This window comes from Trichoderma breve, chromosome 2 (genome assembly GCF_028502605.1).
Source record: "Trichoderma breve strain T069 chromosome 2, whole genome shotgun sequence".
Lineage (NCBI taxonomy): Eukaryota > Fungi > Ascomycota > Sordariomycetes > Hypocreales > Hypocreaceae > Trichoderma > Trichoderma breve.
The window spans coordinates 610,326-629,989 of NC_079233.1; the positions used below are offsets into that span (position 1 = coordinate 610,326).

The 19,664-nt window shown below is 51.1% G+C and overlaps 6 protein-coding genes across 6 annotated transcripts; 2 read left to right on the forward strand and 4 right to left on the reverse strand.

The window, feature by feature from the left end:
• Positions 1-1,881: 1,881 nt before the first annotated feature.
• Positions 1,882-3,681, forward strand: T069G_02458 (sugar transporter domain-containing protein; the record flags this gene model as incomplete). The annotated part of the gene is made up of 3 exons (XM_056169668.1): positions 1,882-1,991; positions 2,054-2,379; positions 2,450-3,681. The coding sequence occupies 3 exons, from the start codon at positions 1,882-1,884 to the stop codon at positions 3,679-3,681; spliced, it is 1,668 nt and encodes a 555-aa protein (XP_056030560.1).
• A 685-nt stretch (positions 3,682-4,366) lies between these two features.
• On the reverse strand, positions 4,367-7,302 carry T069G_02459 (calpain family cysteine protease domain-containing protein; the record flags this gene model as incomplete). The annotated part of the gene is made up of 5 exons (XM_056169669.1): positions 4,367-5,793; positions 5,845-6,052; positions 6,106-6,402; positions 6,459-6,982; positions 7,074-7,302. The coding sequence occupies 5 exons, from the start codon at positions 7,300-7,302 to the stop codon at positions 4,367-4,369; spliced, it is 2,685 nt and encodes an 894-aa protein (XP_056030561.1).
• A 2,468-nt stretch (positions 7,303-9,770) lies between these two features.
• On the reverse strand, positions 9,771-10,633 carry T069G_02460 (zinc knuckle domain-containing protein; the record flags this gene model as incomplete). Its single annotated transcript, XM_056169670.1, has 4 exons — positions 9,771-10,169; positions 10,233-10,396; positions 10,462-10,473; positions 10,540-10,633. 4 exons carry the CDS (start codon positions 10,631-10,633, stop codon positions 9,771-9,773), a joined length of 669 nt encoding a protein of 222 aa, XP_056030562.1.
• Positions 10,634-13,551: 2,918 nt separating this feature from the next.
• On the reverse strand, positions 13,552-14,742 carry T069G_02461 (uncharacterized protein; the record flags this gene model as incomplete). Its single annotated transcript, XM_056169671.1, has 3 exons — positions 13,552-13,773; positions 13,832-14,121; positions 14,205-14,742. 3 exons carry the CDS (start codon positions 14,740-14,742, stop codon positions 13,552-13,554), a joined length of 1,050 nt encoding a protein of 349 aa, XP_056030563.1.
• A 1,842-nt stretch (positions 14,743-16,584) lies between these two features.
• T069G_02462 (WD domain, g-beta repeat domain-containing protein) lies at positions 16,585-17,815 on the reverse strand (the record flags this gene model as incomplete). The annotated part of the gene is made up of 4 exons (XM_056169672.1): positions 16,585-16,634; positions 16,694-17,449; positions 17,507-17,633; positions 17,684-17,815. 4 exons carry the CDS (start codon positions 17,813-17,815, stop codon positions 16,585-16,587), a joined length of 1,065 nt encoding a protein of 354 aa, XP_056030564.1.
• Positions 17,816-18,238: 423 nt separating this feature from the next.
• On the forward strand, positions 18,239-18,994 carry T069G_02463 (transport protein particle (TRAPP) component domain-containing protein; the record flags this gene model as incomplete). Its single annotated transcript, XM_056169673.1, has 3 exons — positions 18,239-18,273; positions 18,396-18,618; positions 18,683-18,994. The coding sequence occupies 3 exons, from the start codon at positions 18,239-18,241 to the stop codon at positions 18,992-18,994; spliced, it is 570 nt and encodes a 189-aa protein (XP_056030565.1).
• Positions 18,995-19,664: the final 670 nt, after the last annotated feature.

A 19,664-nucleotide genomic window follows, 5' to 3' on the forward strand; every position in this document is an offset into this window, starting at 1 on the left:
GTGGAAAGCCTATACAACAAGCCACTCAAGATAACGACGTTGGCCGGGTTAAAGTTACAGCCATGGAGAGATATAGATCATGTATGTCTAAGAAGCTTCGTACACATTTACCAGTTGGATCACCCTGTCGGCAGCTTCAGAACCCAACTTTCCATGCTCACATGACAGCAAATTTCTCCTCGCTTTCAAATCTTCCGAGAAGCTGGGAAACTAGGCTTGATATCCTCAACTCCGCTCAACTACTTCCCCAAGCACGGGATCTAGTGCTCGAGCTCTAGCCTTTGACGAGTGGAGCCGCTACGAAAGGCTCTGGCGCCGGGACTGAAGATGGTGGAGTTCTGTCAAGAGGCTAGAAAAGTCCCCTTTTGAGTAATCTAGCGTGGATCTTGGAAAATGGCTTTCCGTGATGCTTTTGTTTCAAGTGCCGAGTGTCCACATATCTATCTGCCTATCAAGGTTCAGCAAAGCATCAGAATCCGACGACGACATTGATACTCAGGAAAAGAAAGGCTTCTTCTCAACCATGTTGATAGATTCTGGACACAGACTGAATCTACCCTAATGACAAATTAACCAAGTACCTGATTTAATCACGCGGAGCTATGCGAAACGGCCTTGTCCGTGGCTGACTCTGTGAATCCCGAACTCGGGAATGGCTTACACAAATACGGCACACAGTACAGCACCTCCTCCTTGGTGATTCACGAGCGCGGACCAGACGCTTCCAGACGCTTCCAGACGCTATCGAATTATAGCAAGAAAAAATTGAAAAAATATTTCTTTGGGTAATTATTTAAACATCCTAAAACAAGGTGATTTCCATTTTCATTTCCGCTCTCGGCGTTGAAGCAAAATTATAAACTGGTGTGGCTGTTCGTTGCGCGTACCGTATGGATGGCTATAAATGCACACGTTTATATGTTCCATGCCGCAACTAGACTTACACCAACGTCGCTTGAAAACCTCCCTTGCTGGTCCCCCAGAAACCATCTAGATTGTCATTTTTTCTTCTCCACTGACAAAACAGAGTCGCTCCATTATTCCTGCAGCTGAAATGTAGATGTAAATGTAGATATTTCGAGTCTCTCACAAGGTTCAGGCTGAAGGCCTCACAATAGCAGCATGAGGAAATGTAGCCTCTTCGACAAGCTCTCCATTTGTGAATCTCCCAAAACACAATCTATCCAACTAGTGCAATCCAAGAACAACTAAAAACGGCTTCTACAAAGCGCCACGCAGCCTCGCCCGCCACCAAAAGCCTCAACCCAAGGCTTATTCCAGAGTCCCATCTCACCCCCTTTACGGCCCTTTTCTCCCCCCTTGCAAAATCACCCAAAGCAGAATCCTTCTCTCCATGGGCATCTCCAGGTTTTTTTCTTCCCCAGCTTCCCGAGTTCCCAAGAACTTGACTCCTTCGGGGTTGGATCAGACGCCTGGCTCCCTTCTCCGCAAACTTCCCCCACAAATCGTAGAAAATAGCTTCAGCTTCGACCCCGGGCAGTCCACGCTCCACTCCTCCAGGAGAACGTCCTTGTATTGCCAATCACGGTGCCATATATGGCTTTTGAAGAAATCATTAGGTTTAAGGCATATCCCATTAGCGGGCTAGTTTGCTTTCGCCCCAGAACCCAAGCACTCGCCTCGTAACGCAGACGATGGCAAGTCCCCTTGGGCGTATAAGAAGCTTTTTGGTGTGTTTCAAGCTATAAAAGGTCTGCAATATCCTCTCGTCAGTTGGACTCGAGTCTTGCTCTTGTTTATCTCCCCAATCATCCACGAGGCTCCCCAGGCTCCTACTTGAGGATTACATCGACCTGCCAGAGTATTCCCATACCTCACAAATACTTGAGTTACATCTTCAGTAACAATACTTCCATCACAATGGGCGTGCTTGAGAAATTCAAGATACCCAAACCCAACGATGAAGCCGGCGCCTCATGGCCCGCCATCGCAATGGGCTTCTTCGTCGCCTTTGGTGGTGTCCTCTACGGGTAAGTTAAGAGAGTTTCTTTCGCCATCATACAAGTCGCATCTTGCCAACATGTTTTCACAGATACGATACCGGTACCATCAGCGGCATCATGGCCATGCCCTACTGGAAAGACCTCTTCAGCACCGGCTACCGCAACGCCAGCGGTGATCTTGACATCACAACCTCGCAAGAGTCGGCCATCGTGTCCATCCTCTCAGCAGGCACCTTCTTCGGCGCCCTTGCCTCACCTCTGCTGTCTGATTCCTTTGGTCGTCGTCCTGCCTTGATGATCTCGACCTGGGTCTTCAACCTGGGTGTCGTGTTGCAAACGATTGCCACTGCCATCCCCATGTTCCTCGCCGGTCGATTCTTTGCTGGCTTTGGTGTCGGTTTAATCTCTGCTCTGAGTAAGTCCTCCTTATCCTCCTCTCTTACAACCATCATCACCATCTCTCTAACAAAACATCATCAAAACAGTCCCCCTCTACCAGTCCGAAACAGCCCCCAAATGGATCCGCGGCGCCATCGTCGGCGCCTACCAACTCGCCATCACAATCGGCCTCCTCCTCTCCGCCATCGTCAACAACGCAACCTCCAACCGCCCCGACTCCGGCAGCTACCGCATCCCCATCGCCGTCCAGTTCGCCTGGTCCCTCATCCTCTTCTTCGGCATGCTCTTCCTGCCCGAGACCCCCCGCTACCTCGTCCGCTCCGGCAAGCTCGACAAGGCCACCGCCGCCCTCTCCCGCATCCGCCGCCTGGCCAACGACCACCCCGCCGTCGTCGCCGAGCTCAGCGAGATCAGGGCCAACCTCGAGTATGAAAACGGCCTCAGCAAGGCTACCTACCTCGACTGCTTCCGCCCGCCCATCCTCAAGCGTCAGTTCACCGGCATGGCCCTACAGGCCTTGCAGCAGCTGACAGGCATCAACTTCATCTTCTACTACGGCACACGCTACTTCCAGAACTCAGGCGTCTCCAGCGGCTTCACAATTTCCATGATCACCTCCGCCATCAACGTCGCCTCCACCATCCCCGGCCTCCTCGCCATCGACCGCTGGGGCCGCCGCCCCTTACTCCTCACGGGAGCCATCGGCATGTGTGTCACCCAGCTCATCGTCGCAATCTGCGGCGCCGTGTCCACCGGCCAGCGCGACAACGGCGACATCTTCGTCAAGAACCTCGCCGGCCAGCAGACCGCCGTCGCCTTCGTCTGCATCTTCATCTTCTTCTTCGCCTCCACCTGGGGCCCCCTCGCCTGGGTCGTCACCGGCGAGATCTTCCCCCTCAACACCCGCGCAAAGTCCCTCAGCATGACCACCGCCACCAACTGGCTGCTCAACTGGGCCATCGCCTACTCAACCCCTTATCTCGTCAACTACGGCGAGGGCTTCGCCAACCTGCAGTCCAAGATCTTCTTCGTCTGGTTCGGCGCCTGCTTCCTCTGCATCGCCCACGTCTGGTTCTTCATCTACGAGACCAAGGGGCTCAGCTTGGAGCAGGTTGACCAGCTCTACAGCGAGGTTTCGAATGCTCGCAAGTCTACTACCTGGGTGCCTTCCGAGACATGGGAGCAGCACCAGCATGCCGCCGTGGCCTCTGATGGTACAACTATAACACCAAAGGAGGAGTCTGCTGCAAAGGGCCTCGACACGGCCCATGTTGAAGAGAAGGATAGAAACGCCACAGTCGGAGAGGAGATGTCATAAAATATTCTTGATAATGTACGTGGGCGACATCTTCCAAGTTCGTGTGCTACGCTGTAGTTTTATATGATTGGGTGTCGGAGGAGCCGGTCTTTGATTTGGATTGGCGTTGCCATCATGGGAAGGTTTGATGGTAATGAGGGAAGAAGGGAAAGGACACATCAGTAACCACTTTTTAATTCACAAGGACAGGATCTTCAAAGTGTACTTTGCACTTTTGTACTTGATAGTTCTGCCTGTCGTTGAGCTCATGGTCTACTTCATAATGTGGTGTTTTGGTTTAGTTTTGGCTTAAACCGTGTATTTGAAGTTCATGATTCCCTTGGATTGTTCGATGACTTGGTGGGGTTATGCAGACGTTATTGTTAGAAGAGTGGTTAACCTCTATGAATAAAAGAAAAGATGAACCGCAAGGAGAGTTCTTATTTGGCGCCTATTAGTGATGTGAAATTGTATTCATGTTAGAAACGTTTAGACACACTTATTAGGAAGAATATTGAGCCATTAGTACCTTTTGCATCGTCAAATGGCATAAGTCTACTTCAGAGTAATGTTCATAGGCACAACAGCATCAGTCTCTCCGCAACAGCACCCAAAGCCAGGAGACCCCAGTATCCAACCACAAACCAAGACATATGATAGGAATAAGGGATCGCACGCCAACGCGCAGTAGCAAAACCGTCCGAGCCTACTGCATCTCGCCATTTCCTACAATGCTCTTCTTCCTATCCTTGACTCCGCCCTCCAGTGTAGCATCCTTGGCACTGTCATCGACATCCAAGCCTTTGCTCTTGGAGTCCTGCCCTTCCTTGGTATCTTCCTCCGTAGCTGCTGTATCATCCTCATCGGAGTCAGCATACGGGTTAGGACGTACCACCTTTAGCGTAATAACTTCCTTGGTTTTGTCTTCCTCATCAACCTTGTGGTAGACTCGCAGTCCAATCACGACAACTGCGTTCCAGGGGTCTCTTTCAAACTCATCAAGCTCATCCTCGAACCTCAGAGACGGTGGTGTCACAATGACGGGTTTGTGCAACTGGTTGTTCATAAAGGCTTTGACTTGCAAGTCCATCTCATGGTCAGAAAGTTCAGAGAGTGATTCGATACTTATAAGGCCACCGTCACTCTCGGATTCGTAGTATGAAGAGCTTGGTGGTGCGTCACCCTGCGAAGCCGACCGGCCAAATCTATCTGCCGGTGGAATAGATCTTGGACTCCTCCTTTTTGCCTTTGATGCTCCTGCTCCGTTAAGGGAAGATGGCACTGTATGGTTCTCGTCTGGCTGGTCACGTTGCTCACTGCCGTCTTCGTCAGGTTTGTCTGTTTCCTCGTCGCCTTTCTTGATTCTGAGCCTTCTCTCGGTATCCTTTGCCTTTTGCTTTTCCTTTCGTTTCTTTTCGCGTCTCTGGATCCTCGATAGCTGTTTAATGTTGAGATGGTGGTCATCTCTTCGACGTTCAAGAATTTTCTCTTTAATATCACGCTGCTCCTTGTCTTTGACGCGCTTCTCATGTGCTTCTCTTGCAGCCTTCTCTTCTGGACTTTCCACGATCTTGCCTTTGCTATGTGCGAGGTCGTAAGCAAGACCAATACGGGTCAGCTTCTCTCGTCTTTTCTTGGCATTATTTCGTATCACTGTCTCAATAGGCAAGATCCTGTCGAGACGAGCTGCGTCAATCTTGACACGAATATCATACTCGCCTGCCTCCAAGTCGAGTTCGACATTGACAGAGCGTCTCATGCGATACGGCGCCTGGCTGCGAACGAGATAATCCTCATGGCCAGCCTTGTGGACGCGAAATGCCAGCTCAAACTTGTATTGGCCATGAAGTCCACGGAAATATCGATCATCTAGCTGTGCCAGTACGATGACGACAGGACCGGGTTTGGTGATGCGTAAAGAAAAGTGAGTGTCGTGGTAGTCTAACATCCAGGGAACGTTGACAGTGGTCCAGATTTGAGATACCTGCCACGTCTCATCGAAAAGGCGAGTTCTCTCAAAGGCTTGATATTTCTGCAGTAAATCCTCGTAGGCGATCCAAAAGTCTCCGTCGTCGCCAAATCGATGATCCAGCTTCTCGAGCCACTCAGGAGTCCATTCCTTGGAGCCGTCACCTATCATTTGTTAGCATCCTCCTATCACTGGCTATCAGAAAATCCGCCTACTCCAAGGTCCTTTCCATTCTCCTTTGCCCCATGGATTCTTAAGTCGAAGTAATCGTTTGCCATCAATGTCCACAGCTTTCTGGATGGAGTAGGAATGAAGCTCAAGGATTCCCTTTCGCTCACCCCAATTTATTCCCCAGACGCCCGTGCTGCAGCCGAAGAGAAAATCTTGGTTTACCTTGAGCAGCTCCTCCTTCCAAAAGTACTCCTAATGCCATGATTAGTCAATTAACATGTCAAAACTAATACATCATTCCTCACCTTGTCTAAAATGTCGGTGGTGAAAATCTCAGAAGTTACTCCGCCCGTGAGATCCTCGATACCTTCACCACCATACCCGCCTTCGATGGCAGCATAATCTCCGTGAGCTTTTGCGTAACACTTTTCAAGAAGCGGCAGCCAAGTCTCCTGAGGATGCTGACACTGAGCAAAATACAGAGCGCTGCTGTTGGACTGGTACACCTTGCGGTAGGCTTCTTCCGGATTGACGCGCTCCAGCTCGTCAAAGAGAACTCGCTCCCAGTGTTTCTCGTCGTAGTCAGACTTGGTGAGATAGAGCTAAACAATATCACGAGTTAGCAACATCCCTTGTTGAAAATAAGAAGAAGACTTACAAAATCATCCACAATCTCGGAAATCCACTCTCCATCCCTGTAAAACACAAACCCATACACACCAACATCCTGATCATGAGCCACACACAGCTTCTCAATCAGCCCCTTCTTGTTACTCAGCGTACACAACGCCGACATGAGCCAACAATCCCCATCTCTCCCCTGCCTCACGTCATTAGCCGTCGGGCCCTCGATGTAAAACTGCGGCTTGTCAAATATCTCCACGACGCGTTTGGCGCTCCCAGGTCGAAAGTCCTTTCCCGGGTTGTCGAGGGGCTCAAAGTTGGAGAGCGACTCCAGGCAGTCACGACGACAGAGCTTCAGGTCGGCCTCGAGGTCAAAGTGCGGATCCCGGTACCTTTTGTTGACTCGCCGGCACTCTTGGACAATCTTTTCAACCTTGGCCCGGCACATAGCCGCAGCGGTTTCGTAAGATGCTTGCGTGGTTGTTGATGAGGACGTAGCCTTGGCATTCTTCCGAGCGACTTTGGCAGTGTATGGATTCTGCGGTATCACAGTTGTCGCTAAGACGGAAAATTACATCATTAGAAACGATTTTATCCCATGGATATAAACATCAACGCCTCTTTGGCTTCAATGCTCACGATGACTCACCTTTGCCAGGCGCCTTTGTCGTAAACTTTGCCCAAAACTCATCAATCGCCTCTTGCGGCGTCTGGTGCTTCACCAGCTTCCGTGGGCGAAACGGAATAGGATCTTGAGGCATCATATAGTCATCGTTTCCTCTCGGATAGATGCGGCGTCCAGAGCGCGACCGCCTGGTGCGGATGCTGTTGCGCGATCCAAAGCTGTTGTTGTCGCTGTCACTGTTGACAAACGACATTGTGAAGAAGCCAGCGGCTAGCGGGATGCAAAGTAGATGGTAAGAACGAATGGAATGCTTCCTAGAGAAGATGAGAAGCCGCGATACAGACTCTTCTGTGAAGTGCGATTGGCCGTCTGAAAGCTAATCAGTATGGACAACTCGTCTCGGCTGGTGAGACTGCGCGCCAAAGAGAAAAGAATCGCTAGCCCCAGGGCAGCAATCGAACAGACGGAGAATATCAGTCCAGATTTCCAAAAAGAGGCAAAGAAAGTATCACGATCATCAATGTAACGGGACACTCAATCGCTTTCTTCAAGCAAACAAAATATGAAATTCGCTCATGTGTGGTGTAAAAATAGTCTACATCTCAGAAACACCAAAGTCTACAGTTAGGCAGCCATCACAGCTCAGCTGCGTCTACAAGGCTGACTCTCTGGTCCCCTCTTCCTTACTGTTTCATATCTACTTACAGTATATGCAGTCTAGCAAGACTAACATGCAGTAAACCTGCTGGCCTCTTGTCACGGGCCCCGCGTTTTAAGCATACCTTGCTTGTACGGAGCGGCGTTCGCCAGAACACAGACCGTCGGTCTAGAACTTTACGCTGCCTGCCTACGGTCAATAGTACGGGCAGATGCGCAGCCAATTGGAGGCATCATGCTTCCTGGTATGCAGATTGGGGGCCGTTGACGCTATTGGATAAATGGCTGGTGGATGGGTGGATTCTCTGTGTAGGTGCATTGCCTTACGCATGGAGCTGGATATTAAGCCACCACCAGTCCGTAGAATGCGAGCTCCAAGGAACCGGGCACAGAGGTTGCATCCTGTTCCTCCCGTGCGACTCTGACTACACGTACGCGTCAGGGGAACCGGTAGCTGCTGTATGGTGGTGGAAAGAGAGAGATCCCCTGAGAGAGGCGAGAGTAAACGGAGTTCAATAAAAGAGTCTGCGACGGGTCAGTAGTATCGCATTGATCTCAACAAATAGATGAACAATGTGAACGAACTTGAGCCTCGTCGATGCTTCGCAAACCGATACTTACCTGAAATCCATTGGCGACGCGTCGTTGATTGATGCAATACGCTGGTCGTTGTTGCACTGGCATAATCTTCCACCCCCTTTTTCTGTCCAACAACTCGTCTTGCATCAACCCTTCCTCACTCGCCTTGAGACAACACAGACATGCACACATCTACACACGCTCATCACACCTAAACACAAACGCGCAGCGCCAACAGTTGCTGTGTCGCCGTCGCCATCAGAAGAGGGTTTCATGACAGGATTTCTTCTTCATCTTCCTCATCTGCGCTTCTCCGTTTGTCATATTTTACTGTATCATTGCATCTTCCGCTTCTCCCAGCTGTCCTCTGCTCCGGCAGCCACGCCAACCACTCCGAAAACACGGGCAACGTTTCTATGCCCGTGATCCCATTCCCTTGACAATCTTGGGGACGTGCTCGTATTCTCCATGCCGCCCAGCCGTTGGATCGCACAGCTCCTATCTCCTCTCAGCATCCTCAAACTGCCCAATTCTTCAAGACATCTTGCATCCACCGCCCTTGGCACGCGCGCGCGCTCGTGTGCCCCAGGAGGTGACAGCCGTCACTAGTGTTATAGCCTGAGTCTCCGAATTTGCACAAACAGAGCAAACCCGAGGCCTGCATTAGCTTAACGACAAGTGATACTGTGTGCAGCCCCAAGAGCAGCGCCGCCGATTCAAGCTCATCACAACATCATACACACACAGCCTCGCGGGGTATATCCATCGCATGTGCCTAAAGTCTTTAAGTCGTCAAGAGCTACGTTGACAGCGTCTGTCGTTTCAGTCCGTAATATGTAGGTAGTTCCGAGTGATGTGATCCAAAGTTAAATTCGTTTGAAAGATGGGGGTATGCCCAGGAACCGGTTCGGAGAGACCCATGCGTAGCCAAGGGGCTCTCCAAAATCGGACGCTCTTCAATTTGAGAAAATGTGTATAAGAAAAAAGAAAATTTGACGCTTCCGATATCGTCGTCGCTGTCGCTGTCATTTTTGCTCATTCCTTTTTCACGCAGGAGATAGGGGCTGCAGGAAAATGTATGTCTTTTGCCGTCGCCATTCTCTCGTATGATTACGTCTGCGATGAGAGAGTGAAAGAGAAAAGAAATAAACAGACGCAGCATGAACCGAAGCCAAAGAAAGACTCCGTGTAAGCCGATGAGAAGAAATGTTGCCGACCATCCGATGTAAAAAAAAAAGAGAGGGGAAAATAATAAAAAGACCAAAATCAAGGAGGCACAATCTGGGGTGTGCAGCGAAAAAATATGTTGCGTCAACCAGAAACAAAAGTTATGTTGAAACGAGAAATGCGGCCTAGGGTCCAGAGTTGGTTTTTTTTGGCTTTGGTTTTTGTTACACCTCGTGGATACTGCCCTAGGCCAGTTGCCCGTCTGCCACCTCGCCGACCACCAGGGGAGGAGGGCGTCAGACGGAACACCCGCGACGTCTAGGCGACGGGAGCAATGGGAGCGACCGGGGGAGCGGGCACGTTGTTGAGGTCCACAACCTCGTTGTTGATCTCGGTGCTGTTGTTCTTCTGAGGGCAGTCGCGGGAGATGTGGCCAGCCTCGCCGCACTGGTAGCAGGTCTTGCCAGCGGTGTTCAGGGGACCGCCGTTGGGGGCAGTGCAATCCCTGGAGATGTGGCCAAGTTTGCCACAAGCATAGCACTTCATGGCCTGAGCCTGGCAGTCACGAGCAAAGTGGTTGGGGCCACCGCACTTGTAGCAAGTAGCCGGGCGAGGGCCGTTGGCGAAGCCTCCGCGGCCATAACCGCCAACGAAGCCGCCACGGCCCATGGGAGCGCCACGGCCCATACCGGCATTACCGGGGTTGGGGCAAGCACGCTACAATGGTCATGTTAGCACATCTCTCTATAGCACATCGTTTTCGGGAAGTGTAAAACGTACAGCCAAGTGTCCGGGCTGGCCACAGTTGTAGCAGCGGCCGCTGGTGGCAGTGCCGCTCAGGCGGAGAGTAGGGCAGTCGGCCTGGACATGGCCAAGTCCCTGGCAGTGGTAGCACTGCTTCGCCTCAGTAGAGCGAGGAAGGGGGCAGCCGTTGGACTCGTGGCCTGTCAAGGGAGTTGTTAGAGTCAGGGATGGCGGAGGAGTCGGGATTCGCTTCGAAGATGCATACCTGGCTGCTTGCCTATTTTTCAACCTGTTAGCCGAGTGTTCCTAGTTTCAATGTCCAAAAGTAGATGATTGCACGTACAGTTGTAGCAGAGACGCTCGGCAGAGGAGCAAACCTCGGCATAGTGGCCAACGTTGCCACACTTGTAGCAAGCACGACGAGAGAGAGAAGACATTTTGATATGTGTTATGTTCTGGTCAAGAAAATGAGGTTAGCAAAATGTGCCGGGAGTTTGCGAAACCCCCATTTATATGCCATTAGATCGCGAAAGTATCCATATGCCATGCCCAGTTAAAGTTCAACCGTATAATCCGTTGACAGGCGCCGGGAACCAGGAAACCACCAGGGCCACTAAAACCTGGCGGGCCCATGGATTGTCGCGGGGCTGTTCGAAACGCCGTTGCTAGCTTGGCTGCAAGAAATTCCCTCGCTAAACAGCTGCAGGGTATTTGGGGGCAAAAAAGCCTGACAGGGCAGAAAAAACAGTGTTGGCGACTCCAAGATTGTGTAGACGATGTGTGTCATCTTTCTCGACGAGGCCATGATCCAGGCAGCTTCGATGGAGAAAACGCTATGCCGACGGGTATAAATGCAGATGCATCGCAATCGATATGGCTCAAAGCATTCTTGAACGCCACGGCAGCGAAAATATGCGAATGGCGTGGATCTCATCTTTGCAGTAGAAGGAGGTCATTGCCTCGATCATGCAGGGCAGAGAAGCCAAATCTCCTCGCCGTTTGATGAGCCAGACACGCACAGCATATAATCGCCGCCAGTGATGCGATCATCCCTCCACTAACCAAAGCATGCGCGGAATGACCTTGCAATCATCGCGCATCTGCGCTGGTCGCAATATCAATATCGAGTCGAAATCGGAGTCGCACCGCATGGATCGTGTTGTGTCGCACACAGTCGCACAGATGTGGCCTTGATCACGGACCGAGCTGCCGCCACGGAATCGGAGCAGCGGGGAGAGAACAAGTCGGCTTGGCTCCCTCCCATCTTGTATCAAATAATCGTGGAATGATAAAGATGACACTTGCGGGGCGATGCGCTCAAAGTACCGGTTGAACTTTGTTGAACTTTGACAGGGCGATGGCATATTCCGTCGCAGCAGACAAGAGAAACCTTCTCTTTCTTTTTTTTGTGGGCGCAGAGGAACTGGTGGGCAAATACACACCTGGTGAGAAAAAGATACTGCGTCTCGTAGAGTTTTCTGCTTTCAGCAACGTGAAGTGATTCCGACAACGGCGACAACAACAGCGACGTCCACCAACAAACTAATGGATTCCGGTCAGGGAAAATTTTTCTTGTCGTGAGGAGATGATTATGATCGAGGGAAAAGGGAAAAATAGGGAAGTGGAGCGGCGTGGACGAGGGCGAAGGAGCGAGGGATTGGTTCAGCAAAATGCAGGCCAGTCTGATTTGATGCGTTACGTGTGGGTTGCGAGCCAGCTAGTGCGTGCGCGACTGCTGCGCCGTGGGTGTGTGGTTCGTCCACTGAGGCTCCGGGGCGTTGCCTCCCTGGACTCGCTGGAGCAGCGCTGAGGCATCAACTCATCACGCTGGACTTGCAGCGCTGCAGGGCCCTTCCCGCTCTAGCAGGGCGCCCCACCGCTAGTGCTCTTGGGGGAGAGGTGAGGGGTTGCAAGTTCGCCACGGGTGCGCAAATGGCTGATGGATCACCCGCATCGAAGCGGCGATACCTACGAGGTACATGCGCATACTTCGTACAGACATCAACGGCCATACAAAGTACCAACATCTCGTATCATTTCATTCAAACTGATTGAACTTCAACAGCAAAGAGAAATCAACAATGCATAATGGTACGAGCAGATGCGACATCAGGTATTATCTACTAAGTTAGTAACTTACTAGGAGGTATATTCCTACTGCAACTATACATGCAAGGTACCACCTGCAACAGAAATGCTGGGCTGCATCCCATCAAAAGTACAACCAACAACCAAGCAGTGCATTGACCCGGCCAATTAATTTCACCAACTCCCCAAAAACACCGCAGTAACCCCCAAAGTATCCTCGCCGTACAACAACCAAAAATCACCCAGCCCGTCCTTCTCCTTCCGGACTAGCATTCACACGCCGCCTCCAAAGCTCCCCCAAAAATGCTATCCCGTGATTCAATTGATTTCCATCCCAGCCCAGCCCAGAGCAACGTGTCGCAACGTGTCCCCCGAGCCTTTGCCTTCTATACGCCGTACCCTTGCCTTGCCCTTGACCACCCCAATGCAACAATATGCCATCACCGCTGTCAAATAACCTGCGCGTAATCCGCCAAACAAAACCTTGAACAATCCTGGTTGTGACGGAACATTTGCCTCGGCCGGGCCAGGGATTTGCTCGCCCAAAACGAAGATGACGCCCGGAGGTCGATGATGACGGGGCTTAACTCTTTGGGGGCATCCAAGCACTCAAACGGCCTCCGGATAGGCAAAAATACGAAGCCCGTCTCATTTCAAGCCCTTCCATTGATCCGTTTTTTTCAAAAATTGATGGCTGCAGCATCCAACTCGGTGCGCTAGCGGAATGTCCCAACACCGACGCAGGCAAAAAAGACAGTGCTGGTGCTGCTCCAAATATTAATTTCTCAGCTGTGCATGCATCTGGCAGCCAATCATGACGCCTTCACCCGCCGGGAAAGGGAACCGGCCCAGTTCTCGACCGACGCCTGGACAGGGCAAGGGACCGTGAGCCAAGACATCCATGGATGGGAAAAGTGGCCCATGTGTGACTGACAATCAAAATGTAAAAATGCACGTATTACATGAAAGTTATCAAATGGCAGTGCAGTACGGGGTACAGAACCTCACAAAACGACAAAGGGAGCCAGAGCAAAAGGGTGAGTTGAGGAAAAAGCTGCCAGAGTGGGCACTTCAAATCATGGGCGGGCATCCTATATTACCAAGAATGCCGTCGACAAGGCGGCAATATACAATCCGCCGCCTCCAATCTGGCCTGGACGCATCCCCGTGTACCACCATGCCCGTAATTTCATGCCATTGACGCCAAAGAAACACCCGGAGAAAACACCAAGACCCTTGCCCGTTTTCTAGCTATCTACCCATCCTCTCAACTCGGAGGTGGCAAACCAGCTCTTCCTCGTTCTGAAGGATGCACCGGCTGGTGCTCGCTGTCTGATGACGGAGCAATAGACCGAGGCACCGCATCAACCACGTAGGATACTCCATCTTCGGAAATGTAGGACGGCGGCCTCGGTCCTGTTGTTGGCGGAGGAGGCGTGGGCTGAGCAGAATCATTCCGTTGCCAGAAGAAGCGGTTTGGATCCACACGCTGGATATCATATTAGCTCGGTCCTCATAACAATATCCCTCGTAATGCCTGTACATACCACGCTCTCTCGCCAAAGTCCGTAGGCGGGCGGCTTCATCGTCATGGCTTCATTCTCGACGCCGGCAGCTTCTTCATCTTGGGCCATCACCACTCGTATAGGGTTGCGTGGAACGGCATATCCTCGCGGGTCTATGGCCCTTGGAATCTCCGGCGGGTCTCCGCGAACAACTAGAATCCATAGCCGAATAAGGCTATAGCAGAAGAAGACTCCCGCCAGAAGAATGATCATGATCAACATGATGTTCAGCTCGCCAATAACAACATGTTTTGTTAGTGTAAGACCTAGATCTGTAACGGATATCAGCATTTCACGATCACTATTTGGATGCTGTGCAACACCCCAAAAGAAGAAAATTCATATATCCACTTACACACTGCCAGCAGCGAAAAGAGAAACGTAGCAGCCACGAAGCACATTGCAAGCTGCGCTCGCACATGCCTTGACTTGATCCATGGCAAGCAGAACAAGAAGCGCTTTGGCTTATTCTTCTTGACCGGCTGTGGCTCATCCCGAACTTCAGAATTCATAGTCTCCAAAGCCGCACGACGGGCGTCCGATGCTGCCAGGACCGCTGGTTGAGGAACAATCGGCAAGCCTCCCGGTCGAGCAGCCATGCTCATGCGGTAGACAGGCGGCGAGTTTGATCGTCTCGAGGGCAACACGGGCGTCTTTGGGCTTTCCAGAGCAGCCTCTTCGTCGCTTGCCCTCCTCCGGCCCCGTGCTAGGTGTGGTAGCAGAAGTCGTCTAGGGAATTTGTGGCTCGTGTTCATCTCTCGCATGATGGTTTGTCGACGTGAGGCGAGGACTTCGTTCTGGCTCTGGTCTTGGGTGGTGCTTCCACGTTCCTCCCCTCGCGCCCTTCTAAGAAGCTCACTGCGGAGCAGCTCCATGCTTCCTTCTGACGGCATGTTGTTTATTCGTTAAATCTTTTTGTTGGTTGATATCATGAAAGTGGTGGAAATTGGTAGGTGAGTGAGTGTCTCTCTCTCCGGCCCTGTCGCGGCGCAGCCGTAACTCGTTGGGAAATCTTCGTATGATGTCGGAAAAAAAGGAATGAGATGCAACGAGCGAATTTGATGTGATCGAGTGTGTATATAGAGAAAAAAAACAAGTGAATGATATCGAGGAGAAAACGAGAGAACCTGCTCAACGAAGAATAAAAAGGCACAGAGACAGAGAGAGGTGAGAGAGAAAGAGAGAGAGTTCAAGGCGCCGCAAAATTAAAGGAACGGAATAGGATGGATGAATCGGTAGTAGGGAGGGAAGCAAGCGAAGAGAAAGAGAATGAAGAAAGCTTGAAGAAAGGAAGACGACAGTAAGGAAAGAATAGAGCGCGCAATCAATACATTGGATGTAGAGACTACGAAAGAGCAAGAAGGCAAGAAGCACAACTCCAGTAACCAGCTGGAAAGGGCAGATGCTCGCTCTTACGAAGGAAGCACAGACACAAGACACAGACACAGCGAACCCTCACATCAATGTAAGACGGAAAACCCGCCCTGCGTCCAGAAATCAAAAAATAGGGTGTCGTCACGTTGGATTGCGAAGCCAGGATGGGCCTCTCTCTGGCTGGGCTCGTATCGCCTCCTCCTCCTCCCCCCGCCACTTTGTATCAAACCAATACCAATATCCAATGTCATTGAACGAAATCAAACTTGATCCCGAGTGGCCGTGCAGGGGCTGCCCAAAACCAGGGGCTGGGGTCAGGGCAAGGGTCCTTGAAAAGAGGCCGTGTTTCAGCCCACGCAGCTCCGCCACCAATGGATTTTGCTGCCGCCAACGCCCTCGACGGGACCTGATACGGCCCGGCGGCGCTCCCCTCGAGAAAATTACATGTTTCGCGATTCGCACCGATTGTTTGATGCAGTCTGGAGAAGGAAAGGATGCGAAGGGCTAGTGCGAGCATGTGCAGGAGCTGTTGTTCTTGTATGGGGTTGGCACGGGAGAGATTGGCGAATGCCCTCTTGCTCCATCGCATCGTGATGGGCATCCAGGCACAGACGCAGACACTAGCACTCTTGAGCAAGACCTGTAATATACAGGCTGAATGGGAACGTGCTTTACCGGACCGGGGTTTGTTATTTTCGCATCAGCCCGGGCATGCTGTAGTTCATTCAATCACTTACCATATTATTGTAGGCTCCATGTTACAGGCGAGCCGCGGTTGTGACAAACATTTAGCGTAACGGCGCTTATTATAGATTGCAGACTTGGTCCTAAACAAGATAGCTTCATGTGATGAGGAGCCGCCTCATTTCCTCTCAACAGCTGGTAATAACCTCCCGGAAGATTGGTTTATTCTTGCAATTATTACCATCATCGATAAGCATCCTTGAATCGTTGTATTTTATATTGCCCTCAACTCCCGGTATCGCTTTATAATCCAGTAATAACTAACATTGACGCCATGATCGCCATGATTTGGGCTCTTTTTTTCCTTCCTGAGTACTTCCTCCCTTCAAATGAAGAGTATTAATATTTGAGTATAGTAACGCATATCTGAGATGAACATGCTATACAAGGCTCAGTTGTATATGAAGCCTGCTCAATAGGTCGGCGGCTAAATTGGGCGAAGCAAGACATTATATCCAACCTCATTTCATAGCCACCACTGTGCTCTAATGAGAATGGAAGATTCATCGAGCTGCATTTGGCTTCTTTCCCATGAGTTCCCGCAAGCTGCGTGTTCCGGTTGCGTAGTTTACACATTACCCTTACAGCCCAGTAACGCAAGGTTCTAAACACTCGGCTCACTTTAACTCGCCGAGAAGCATGGTACGGTCTGAGGAGGCGGACAGCACTAGAAATTTTGTCAGGTGACAACTCGCGAGGGAAAAGCACATGTATGGTCTAACTTACGGATTGGTTCCTTGCCAGGCGCAAATTCTGCGCAGTTGACCGCGCCCCTATGGCCTGGGAGCTTATACAGCAGCTTTCCGGTCTGGACAGACCAAATCACCACTGTGCCGTCGCCTGAAGCCGCCGCAACCTTCTTGCCCTCTGAATCCCAGCTGGCACGGGCCAGATTCTGATCCACTCCGGCTGTCGCTCCGTCAAACGTTCGGATATGCCTCTCTGTCGGTGCAAATGGACGAATATCCCACGTTCTCACCGTCGTGTCCATCGAATATGACAGCAGAGATTGCGAGTCGGGTGATACTCGCAGCGACGTGACCGTGTCTGTATGGCCTAGTAAAGAGTACACCACTGCCTTCTTTCTCAAATCCCAGACACGAATGTCGTTGTCGATGCCTCCCGTGTAGATCTCGTTGCCGGCCTGGGATATCGCAACAGCTGTGACTGGAAATTCGGTTTGGATGTAATCGACCGCATTCTTTGACCTTGGATCCCAAATTCCAATCGTCGAATCGTCGCTTCCGCTAATCAGCATCTCCTCGCCTCGCTTGCTAATATCCAAGGTATTGATAATCTCTTCGTGCCCGACGTATCTTCGTATTCGCGTTCCAGAGGTGAGGTCCCAACTGGCAAGATGCATATCAGCCGAAGCAGAGTAGACAATCTCCGAGTCTCGCGCCCATTGCAAGTCGAGAACAGCGCCCTTGTGGCCGTTTAGCACGCCGTAGTTTTCGCAGTCGCCATAAGTCCTCCAGAGCACTATTCAGTATTAGCAAATAGGCAATTTTCCATATTCCATGAAAACAATTTCCATACTTATGCTTCTGTCCATTGATCCAGAAGCAATCAGGTTGCCTGTAGGATCAAACTTGGCAGTAAAGATATCCCCAGAGTGTCCCGTCAGCTCCATCACCGGGGCCTGGAGCCCGCTCGTTCGGGGTGCCTCAGAATAACGTTAGATTTGCCTCAAGTAGACCATCAGTAATGCCTTACAGCTTGTACCAATGCACTGCTTGATGCATTGAGTCGAGCAAGCGCTCCCTCAGAGGCATTGACATTTTGCCTCTTCACCAGGGACGTGGACAAGCTGGGATCGTCGTCCGCCGGGCGCTTTTCAGCTGACATAGTGAACAGTCAAAGGGTCGCAAATGTTTCCAGAAATTCAAAGTGCCGCCAAACAATGGAATTCCAACGAATGTTGAGCTGCTGAGATTTTGGCCGTGTCGCGATCGCGAGGCTTTGCTAAGTTGCGAACTAGGCGGTCCAAACTCGCCCTCCTATTGGCTTTCGGCCCGTGGATTGTTCCTATGGTCAAGGCTCCCGTTGAACAGCGGCCATGTAACTCGGTACCCCACCGCCTGCTGAGCTCCGGCATAACAGTCGCAACATCCCTCCTCCGTGGAAGATCGGCCGATCAGTGAATCTGCAGTTTGTTTTTTGCTGCATTTGCTGTTTGCCTCTCGTATACAGCTGTGATTTGGCTGATTTCTTCTGCGCTCAGCCCTTCTCTCCTTCTCTCCGTCTCTCGAAGCTTGAACAAGCGCCTCAATGGCTGCCAGCAAGGCGTCCCGCATCGGGGAAGAGTATGTTTCAGCGAGTGGTGATACTCTTGGCCGTGGCCGTAATCTAACATGAATACAGAATCTGGAAGTAAGACGGCCATAGTATTGCAGAAGACGGTATTTTGATCTAATCGCATCGCTAGAACTCGTATTGACAAGGTGAATGCCGAGTTGGTAACCTTGACATACGGAACCATCGTCGCACAGCTATGCAAGGATTTCGAGGATGACTACCCAGAAGTCAACCGACAGCTTGACAAGATGGGCTACAACATTGGGCTACGACTCATTGAGGATTACCTAGCCAAGTCGAATACGATGAAGCGCTGCTCCAACTTTCGCGAGACAGCAGATATGATTTCAAGGGTAAGGGATAGTCATGGGCCTCCCTTTGTGTACTCTTGCTAAAGCATCATGCGGATTCATACAGGTTGGGTTTAAAATATTCCTCAATATTACACCACAGGTGACGAACTGGACGGCCGACAACAACTCCTTTTCACTGGTATTCGACGAGAACCCGTTTGCCGACTTTGTCGAGCTACCAGACGACGGAAGGGCACAGAACGAGCTCTGGTATTCAAATATCCTGTGTGGAGTCTTAAGAGGCGCCTTGGAAATGGTTCAGATGCAAGTGGAAGCGCACTTCATCAGCGATGTCCTAAAGGGAAACGATACTACGGAGATGCGGGTAACCCTGATACGCTATATCGACGACGAGCTGCCACCAGAAGACGATTGATAGATCGACACGAGTGTCATGTGTGGACAAGGACATGTTGACCAGGTTGATGCAGCAGAGAGAGTCCGGCAGGCCAAAGCAGAGCTATTAGTAGATTGTCGACAACGGCGATAGTCGATCCGATCCGGTCGAGGAAACCAAAGGCGGAATGATACCCAAAGATGGAGCCGAGCTATCTAGATACGATACGATGCTTGATAAGATCAATGCAGATGGCTGCAGCAGCACTCCGTAATCCTGTGGATATTAGTAGATGGACAGACAGGGATGAATAGATGGGCGCCTTGTTTCTTCAAAGCTGGCCTGCTGGACTCAACCAGGGGGTTCATGGATAGGTACGGACCAGGACAAATATGTTTTGCGGCTATGTACTGCTTGTTTGTGTAGCATCTACTAGGCACCTACTCCATATAGACTTCAAAGCGCCAAGCATAGCCTGACAACATAAAGACAAACAAGTGATGCCAGCATCAAGCTGCATAAGCCTCTACGCCTTATGACGGAAACTCAATCTTGATTTTGCTACGCAGCGATAACCCGAAGCCGGCCCAAGGTGGAAAGTAAAGCAGGCCTGCCTGATCTCCATGGAATCAGCCCACTCACGCTGTGGAGTGATTCAACGCGATGCTCGCTGAGTGGCCCAAGAGCCACCTCGGGTTGTACGTGGTAT